General features: G+C 42.4%; 1 protein-coding gene across 1 annotated transcript in view; it reads left to right on the top strand.

Annotated features, from left to right (window-relative positions):
• The first annotated feature begins 3,156 nt into the window (after positions 1 to 3,156).
• The window catches only part of LOC139223491 (voltage-gated delayed rectifier potassium channel KCNH8-like), a 28,062-nt gene continuing 21,143 nt past the window's right edge, over positions 3,157 to 10,075 (top strand). The window contains exon 1 of the mRNA XM_070855416.1: positions 3,157 to 3,232. Within this exon, the coding sequence (XP_070711517.1) occupies positions 3,157 to 3,232 (76 nt within the window). The remainder of the gene's footprint in view (positions 3,233 to 10,075) is intronic.

A 10,075-nucleotide genomic window follows, 5' to 3' on the forward strand; every position in this document is an offset into this window, starting at 1 on the left:
AGGCTATTGATCCCGTTTGAATTGCAGCCGGAGCCCCGTTGGTGTCGAACAAAAACCAGGCAAATAATAAAAAAATCATATTAAAAGTAAAAATACAAGACATTTTATGGAAAAATGCGACATTTTCGATGATTACCCCCTCATGGCAGGTTTCTCTAAATGCTGCTCCACTTGAGCTTCATATCCTGTAGAGGGCATTATTTCCTTAGCAATACCACTCACAGCTTGCGCTTAAATAATATGAATGAGGTCACGGCTTATTCTTACATAATTAACAGCTCACTATTTTTCTCAAATCTTCACACGTGATTTTAAAAACATTCTAACTGAATCAAATGAAACAGCATCCAAGTCCAAAAATGCACATAATGCAGTGTGCTACCATACTGGTACTGCACTTGTTAGACACATTACTATATAGTACTGTATTGATGATGATGATATATGAGAGGTGGGCCATACACGTCATACTGGGAAAAATTCTATACACTATAGCAATCACCTGCACGTGTTGTTGCACTGGACTAGCTGTCCATGTATGAGCACATGATGAGCTGGGGTGACATGGATTTCAGCTGAGATTACTTCTTGTCATTACTCCTCATCCTTTCTGTTGTTTTGCAACTTTGGTATTTTTAGGATTCGTTGTTCCAAAAGCACTAAAACATGCCGCCAGGTCCAATATATTGACTCTGCAATTCTGATTGGTAAGAGAAGACTCTTCCACCTCGGGGAATAGAGTGTTGCTCGGGTTCCAGTTGTGATGACTTGAGTTAATGATGATGATGATTGCTAGTGCTTTCTAAATGTGGGGCAGCCGGTGACATACGAAGGGATTTGTAGAGTTTTTCCACAAGCATTTAAACAAAATCTGAATCCTGTGTGACAGCAGGGAAAACTGTAACGTCATGAGTGCAAGAATCCACTTTTGTTAGAACTAACTACTCATAGTTTTTGCCTGCTACTGCATCATTGCCACCATCATCCCAATCCTCTTTCTTATATCTTTTTATTTCTGCTGCAACACTTTACTGAGGAGCTCACCACTTCCCAGGCGGTGGCACAGGCAGGTATGGACAGCTTAGTTTTATCAGCAGACACCAGCTCCGGTGCTTTCTATCCTCTTTACAGTCTACGAAGGCTGCTTTGCTAGAAGCAATCCCGTGCTCTTACACAAGCTTGAATTCATTGATGATTTAGTCTTCTAGTTTCTTAAGAGCATCAAAAGTAAAGCTAGGTTGTATTATAAAGGCGTTTAGGCAGTTGCGTCATATTTTTTTAAATGTGTCATGTTTTGTGTGCAAGTCTGCAAGCTTGTAATATATGAAGTTTCGAGGCTGGACTCAAATGGAAGCTCTGGAAGCCAAAGGTGAGGATTTTATTGAAAGAGAGTGGCTGACAAGGAGATTCCCAGCAGTGGGAGACAGGGCAGGTGATGAGGTTGGGAGATCTGGGAGCGAGTGGGGGGAAGGACCTGGAGAGTGGTGGAGATGGGAGACCTGAAGCACGGGAGAACAGAGGTATGTTTCTCAAGAAACTAGAAACTTTGTTGTAGCATCTATACTAGTGAAAGATGTCTAACAAAATGGGGATGTGTGGCGTGTTGCTGGACCAGGATTAAATACTGTGTGGGTGGGTTGATTGGATGAACGAAACGAAATGCTCAGTAGCTCAGCCCAATGTTTTTCTAACCAGTTTTTGTCCTTGGGTGACTCCTGAAGGCTGGAAGAGACAGAGGTCTGCCAATGTGAGATTACATCCAATTTATTTAACAGTGAACACACAGGTTCATAGATCTGCAGATGGTCTGCTGAGGCCGCACGCAAAGGGACAAAACTGCAATATGACGACCTTTAATGTGAACTTTTACTACACAAAACAGAACCTTAATGTCACAGTATGTTTAGTTTCTAAATGCTTTTAAGTGTAAGACTAAATTCTCGGTGTCTGTGGTTAGAAATCAACTGTAGAATGAAACAGTCCAGGGTTTCTTCAGTCTGAGAAGACTGGCGTGCCACTAGGTGCAAGAGCTCACAAAGAAAAATCAAAAGTGAGCTGGATAAGTTGCTCTATTGTGGGTGCAAATGGTGATCAGGTACCAGTAAGTGGCTAAACAGCACTGCTGGGGCAAATTGAGATAAGATAATATACCATATACTTCATTGATGCGTCACAGAGCGCCCATCTTCAGACGTACTCAGCAGCATTCTTGCATTCATTCCCATAGTTACCAGTTCAATCTAACCTGTGTGTCTTTGGATTGCGGAGGAACCCAACACGGAGACACAGGGAGAGCCGCTTCAGCGAGATCTTTCACCATTTTCTCCAGTTCAGCCTTGCATAACAGCAGACTGAATATAGTATGCACGTATATGATATAGTAGAGTATAGAATTTGGACTGGACATGTGAATTTCTCCCATGTAGAACAAATTTCACGTTTCTCACATCACATGATCACGTCATTTCATATGTGAATAATTCACATGTGCACATGCATGGACAGTTTATGGATATTGCCCATTTGGAGTGTAATATATGTATAGAATGTGGTAATCATCACTGTATTCATTGTAATAATTCCACCAAAAGGCATGTTTTTGATCTTTCGTCCATCCTGACTGAATTCATTTGCTCTTGGAGTGACACACTGGCTGCTTCAACGTGACAGACAGTGCTGGAGGTAAGTAATACCCCAAATAAAGACCATGTAACACTTTCATTTACCCACTGATTGTAGGCATCGATGGGAGCTGGATAGGAAGAGATAGAGGTGCACAGAGAAAGAGAGAGAAAAAAGTGTGCAAGACAGTAACAGAGAAAGAGAGAGGGAAAGGGGTGGAGAAAGGGATTGCATTGCAGTACAACCGTGCGTAAATGTGACCATCCTCGCTGCTGTCCCTCCATCCATCCCTCCGTCCTTTCCTCTCCAGCCTCCAGCGGCTCACCTCTCCTCCTCTCACACGGGATCACCTGCTCGGTGGTCGGTGGTCAGTTTTGGACCGTGGAGTCCCGGGCGACTCGGCTGGGCGCCCTCCTCCAGGGGTTAGGAGGAGCGCCGGGGACCTCGTCCAGGTTCCTGCCGGGCTTCGTGTCCGCCCCCGGGGAGAGCCATGGCTCGGAGCGGCGGGAGAGACGCGGCTCGACGCGCTCTCGGATGCCGGTGATGCGGGGACTGATCGCCCCGCAAAATACCTTCTTGGATACCATCGCCACTCGCTTCGATGGCACCCGTGAGTAGTACCATTCCTTACCTGTGACTTTTAAGGATGTTTGAAGCAGTTTATTTGCATAGATCAGCGCAGATTATCTGCATAAAATAGACTTTAACTATGAAAATGCAAAAATCCTCCAACCTGCTAAGGACACGTGAGGACACACACAGACCACAGAGATGCTGACACTTTGATGAATGAATTAAAGCACAGACTAATGTTTGACATGTTATGAATTCATGAAGCTTAAAGATGAACTAACCAAAATAGTCAACAATGGCATTTATTAGATTTATTCAAATCTGTATTTTAAATGGATGCATCACTTTTCCAAAGCGAATCTCTAATTCACTGACTGTTATATGGTGATAATATGTTACTGTATAGTGCTAATTACTGCTTTGAGCATTCATTACCATTTGCACAAATTAATTCAAAATGGTGCCATTCAAATTGTGGATTCAAAATATTACAACCTTTCCTCTAGATCAGAGCGAACAAATGTATGCACAAAACATGAGTGATGAATGTCTTCAAATTTGATTTTGACATCTTTTCGAGATCCTCCTTAGGGCCCCACTTTAGTGGCTCTCAAAACAAATATTTTTGATTAAGTTAGCACTAACCAGCAAGACTGCAGAGCTCCTTATTATCATTATTATTATCATTATTATTATTCAATGCTGGCTTCATACAGATAAAGCATTTCCAACTGTTACATCAGCTACAAAAAGACAAAGACGACACCTGAACAGCTTTGAAAATCTCAGTACATTCAGTATTTTCTACTAAAATCATCACAGGAATCAAAACATAACGATTGGAGTCAGACAGACAAGACATTTAAACAGCACTATCACATCAAAACATACTCTTATCCCACCTATAATTACTATTAACCTGCATTCACACAAAACTCATTGCAAAACCCTACAGATCAGTCTGTGCATTAAGCTCTCATAATCGTATGCAGAACTCACTATCAATCAATATGCAAATTGCAGATATTATAGCTTAATGCTGTTACATAACACAGTCCTGAAGGCGCAAACTAACAGGCAGGACTGAGCAACAGACAGAATGTGTGGATGATGGCTACAGAGTGGGATTTGTCTATTTTCTGCAAAGGAGCTGTGAATTAGAGGAAGCACTTGTGTGAGGTGCTATATTTTTAGAGGGTGTGGCATAATTAGTATTCTAATGATATTCGGTGTCATCTGTATGTATTTTGATGTTTCCTCCATGTCCTCTATTGCACTTTGTTATGTCTTATCACTTCTTGCAGCCGCCACGGCAGCTTCAGTGTACCAGCTGGCTGAAGCAGCTCCATTGGTCCGTTTTGGTTGAGCAGTGGTTTCATTTATTTTGTCAAGGCTTGAGGAGATTTTCTCCTTTTGCAACACAGAGTAACAATAATCAAACCTTACCTGAAAACTCCCCAAAGAAAAAAAGTACACTAACAACTTCTGGCTTGCGGCTGGCTTGTGTAGAACCTGGGTACCAGCTGAAAATCCACATGATTCCCTTAAGGTTGTGGTCCACAAAGCACATACTGTGTAGCCAAACTTCCATGAGCCCTCCAGTATGTATCTTTGCAGGACTCAAGAGGTGGTCCACAACCAGGATTGAATACACATTTCCCCCTTGAATCTGAGGTTTCTCTCAGAGCCTCCTTTCAGTACTTTGGAGTAAGTTTATTCAATAATGCTGATTGATGCGATACCCTAATTACTGGAGAACACCCTCTCATCTCCTTGTTTAGAAATGGGAATTACATGCAATCAAATTGGAGTGTCCTTTTGCTAGTCAACAGGCTCACTCAACCTCTTTGAGACACTTGGAAGGCTTGTCAGCCAAGGCATCCTAATAATATCTCAAAACAGCAGATCTACATTGACTCAGGGAACAGCCTTAGCAAGAGTCCTCTTCTTTAGTTGTCTGATGCTTTGGAAGAACCTATTTGAAGAACCTATTTGAAGAACCTATTTGAAGAACCTATTTGAAGAACCTATTTGAAGCCAAGGTTCTCCCTTCTCTTTCCTTCCTTTGCTTTCATGACCACTAGAGCTGCAGTACATCTTGCCTGCCAATACCCATGTGCTGATTCGGGAGTTCTCTAGGTTAACCAAGCCCATATGGCGTCCTCATTCAGCTTAAATGGGTTCTCAGGCATCATCAAAACAGGAACTGATGACCATCTGGCTTCCTACAGTTTTCTGAACAGCCCCCTGGGCAACAGAGGTTTTGAACATGACTTAAGCGGAGTCAAAGGTTTCTAGAACTTGCCAACTTCTGCCACTTCTCTGGGTCCCAATTCACCCTCACTACATGTTTGGGCTTACGAGGTATGACCAGTAGCTTGCTCCAGTGATCAGTTGACACCTCTGCTCTGTTCTTCAGTTGAGTCCAAGTGTCACAACTAGGCTAATACAACTGCAAAGTTTGCCATTAGTCTCGAAAGACCTCTAAGGCAAAAGGCAAAATAACTATAAGGTGAGATCTTTAATACCACTGCAAGCTCAGGCACCCTCCACTCAGCTGGTCAGCTCAAGTCACGTGACGCTTAAATTTCGACAGTATGTTTCAACGGGTGACGCGGTCAACATTCACGTAGCCTGCAAAGGAAATAAAACAATGCAAAATGGACAAGCGGAGTGGGACTGCTAAACAAAAATTTACAAAGGACAAAGACAAAAAAATGGCGGAAAATCTCAAATATACACTGAAAATTGGTAGTTTCTTCACTTCTGTGAACAGCTGCTCTGCTAAGGCAACAACGACGCCTCAAGTAGCATGACATAAACAGCTGATGTTAACGTTAGCAGCCAGGAGGACATAGATAACATCATATTGGTTGTAAACACTGATTGCAAACACAGTGATGTGACTCCGAGGAGCAGCTTGGGCAGCAAGAAGCCCCCAGTTAGCAACTACTGCCCTGCAGCAAGTACGACCATTAAGGGATCAGCAATATTGAGGCTGCGAACACCCTTCACACCTCCACATTCCCAGGAGGTCCTGCACTGTGGGAACCCGTTATGGAGCAGCTCTGGGAAGAGACCATCCTCCGAGGGCCGGCAGCCTCCCAGAACTGGGCTGCTAAATATCCTGCATCAGTGCAGGAATCCATCAGTTGGAGTTGGGTGTACGACACGTTCTCTCACCAATGATTTACTTAATTGCTGTTACAACCAAATTGTGCCAAGGGAAGGGCTACTTTACTCACCACCAAGTGGCTCAGTTTGCTGCTATGCCTGCAAACTCCTGTCATCACAATGGCATGCATTTATCAGTGGATTCAGTGACTGGATTTGTGATCACGAAAAGAGTGCAGGACATAGACAAGCAGGAGCAGGAGTGAACGCTTCTTTTGCCCAACAATGTGGGGCAGAACAACAGTAGTGGAAAGAGGTCCTTCGACGTGTGGTCATTACATTTTTGGGAGTGAAAGGATTACCATTCAGAGGCGCACAAAAGAAGCTATGTGATAAAAATTGTGGGAGACTTGGGATTTGGGCTTGTCAAACTGTCGTGGGCAAAGTTTAGACAATTCTAGCAACATGTCTGGCAAATACAATGACCTCCAGGCGCACTTAAAAAAGAAAATACACTTATTATAGGCCATGTGCTGCCCAATCTCCATGATTTGTATTTGCACATACTTACTTATCAGTACAAGGTTTTAGTCTGAACCAACTACAGAGAATAAATCAAACTTCTGCTGGGTATAAAAAGATGAACAGTGACATGTGATTACCAGCACATCTTCATGCTTGAACAGCCTTGTGTGAGAAAAGAAAGTCTGTAGCGACACTGATGGTGAGCTCTACATTCATGACTACACTCGTCCCCTCAACTCTGTCAGGCCCATGCCAGCAGGGGAATTTTAATAAGGAACTTCTCCAACCGAATAACTGTATAGCTGTGCATGGCTGTCAGTGGGATGCTGCAGAGGAAGCGTATGCACGATGAGAAATAGAAGGGTGGAAAAGTCTTTGTTTTTGAGGAGTCATTAGAGCTTCAATGGAACAAAACACACCAAGTAAAATGGGCTGGGAAAGATTTTTGAAAAAAAATCACACTAAAGACTTAAAGCAGTAATGGGGAAACAGTGCAGGCTGAGAAATGCTACTTCTGAAGCATTAAGGACAGTAAGTCCAAACCTTTAATTTGTCCCTCCATGCACTTAATGACACAATAAAGGGGCATTATAGTGAGTTCTCAAGCAGAGTCGACCAGTATTTTCAGGTCTGAACCTGGGATATTCCATCTTGGCCATACAATATTAATGCAGCATGATAACCAGGGAAACTCCAAGGAATTCTATGTTTGTTTTTTTTAACATTGCAGTAGAAAGCTTCAGATAGACCAAGAGATACTGAATCCATATATCCTTATATTTATTTATAAGTACAGAAGTCAACAGTAACCAGACTGAAATATCTCACTGACTATTGAAGTCATTGCTATGACCATGAAGTTTTCTCCTCCGGTGCATAATTCATGACTGTTTGTCCACTTGTGGGAAACTAAGTTTTGTGTGTGTTCAGCATGTTCTGACAAAGCTCTGTTTGTCCAAAATGTTGAAGTATAAACTTTGTGTTGAACAGAGATAAATAAAAATGTGAAACTTATAAAAAAGCAGCAGATATTCAGACTGGAACCAGCAATTTCCTCACTTGATAAACGACTTCATTAAAATTTTCAGTCAGTCGGAGCTTTACAGAATGAAAATACTTATCAGAAGAACACAAATTAATGCCTACATTATTTGTTCATTTTGATGGAATTAGTCATACAGTTGCTTTGATTGGGGTTGAACCAGGGGCCAGATCATGATCTTGCGAGGCCCCTGGACACTTGTCTTTTTGAGTGGCACTGATGGGCCTCACACTGTAAGCACTGTAGGGGTCAGGGGCCTTGTGGTTAGCTCATGCTTTAAGCATAGAGGGGCCCAGGAACCCTCACATTGTGGGTGCTGAGGGGCCAAAGAGTACTGGTAGTCAAATCATGCTTTAACCCCCAGGGGCCTCAGTGGTCAGCTCACTATTTAAACACCAAAGGGCCTTGGGGGCCTCACATTGTAAGCGCTGAGGGGTCTGGGGACCCTAGTGTACTAACCCAAGGGTAGTGGTGTGCCTGTGTGCACTGGTGTTCAACTTCTTCGGATATCTTGGGCCATGGACACAGCATGTGGCTTAGAGGCCCTCTGGCAGTCTGCACTGACCCCCCGGGCCCGGCCCATAATCCAACCACGGGTCGAGCACGTTTTCCTATTTTTTCAAGAAATGAAAATATTGATGAAAGCATGCAAATGAAACAGAGGAGTGATTTCAGAGGGAAAGATTTTCATAGTTTTGTCAAAGGAGTCTGGCAAAAAGCTGTGTGCTTTTAAGTTTTGGGGCTTAGACACATCTTAAGAAAAAGGTTTAACAAATAATCCTTTAGGTAGGAATCATCTACTTGCAGTGCTCATCTTCTTACTGTTGCAAGGTGTTTGGCATGGGCTTTTTCTCAACTATCATCGACTGATGTATAATATATAAACGAATGATAGATGACTAGTATTGAATAAATACATTATTAATATATTACTGTGATAATGAAAGGGATTTGATCGCAAGAGAGCACATTAAAGCAGTTCAGCTTTCCTGGCTTGACAGGATATTACACCAACTAAGGCTTTACATGTATTACACATATACCACGTATATATTTATGACTGGACCAGACAGAGACAGAGTCTACATCCATGATATCAGCTCACGTTGTTAGCATGGAGATGAAATTCAAATACTCATAGATGCATTTACTGCACAGTTGTAGTTGACTAACACAGAATGTATGTGAACAGCTCTAATATTCATTTTACAAGTTGTTATATATATTCTGTCATTGTAATCTGTAATCTTTACAGCAGAGCATTACAAATTCATAATTTGCCTGTGCACACAGTTTTCAATATCCAGTGTTAAATATACATTAGTTATAGTTGCACTTTGAGTATACGCCTCTAGGGAATGGATGAAAGTCAACACGATGCCTTTAGAAAGTGCTGTACATATACAACTGTGGCATGTGTGTGTGCTCGGCTTCCATTGTGCGCAGATGTGTTGCGGCAGGCTGTCACTGTCAGTGTTCTCAGCACCAGGGTTTATTGGGGTTCCCTAAGCTGCTCAGGGGCTGAGTCTGAGTTGTAGCTCAGCTTGCACGTTTTTTACACCTGGATTGTAAGTATGGATGTGACAGGCCTGCCTTGTGGCTGGGGAGTGTGCAGAACATAAATACAACAGAGGCCTGAGTAGAAAGAAAATGATGGCATACAGGAATTGTTTCTCTGAAACCAGATCACATCTTGGGAGGGAGGGGGGGGATGTTCATTGTATCCTTGCACACAGTGTGGAGGCAGATAACATCACACATCTGGGTGCACAGATATAATTTAGGCCATATTAGTGTCACATCTGTCATATTTTTATGGCATTTTAAGTTCAACGCTGCTTAGTGATAATGCTTAGCACTTCAGCTTTGTAGTTACTTTGTAATTCATATGCTTCTCAACATATTTCAACTAATATATCTTATCTTAAGTACCCATCCACTCACTTTGTGTATTTGTGGTCTGGGGGTGATAACCATGGTAGAGCCTAAGCCTCTTTTTTCTCATTAAGGAAAAATCTTAATGATACAGTTACATTTTAGACAATAGTGTGCTTCTAACTATGTGTCATCAGTTTGGGATGGGCCCTTTCCAAGCCTGTTTCCCTGGCTGAAAAGCAACTGAGCAACTCAGAGCTTTAAGATTGGGTTAAGCATGGGGATGCTATAATCCATAATCACAAAATATCCGCATCCTAGAAA

This window comes from Pempheris klunzingeri, chromosome 24 (genome assembly GCF_042242105.1).
Source record: "Pempheris klunzingeri isolate RE-2024b chromosome 24, fPemKlu1.hap1, whole genome shotgun sequence".
Classification (NCBI taxonomy): domain Eukaryota; kingdom Metazoa; phylum Chordata; class Actinopteri; order Acropomatiformes; family Pempheridae; genus Pempheris; species Pempheris klunzingeri.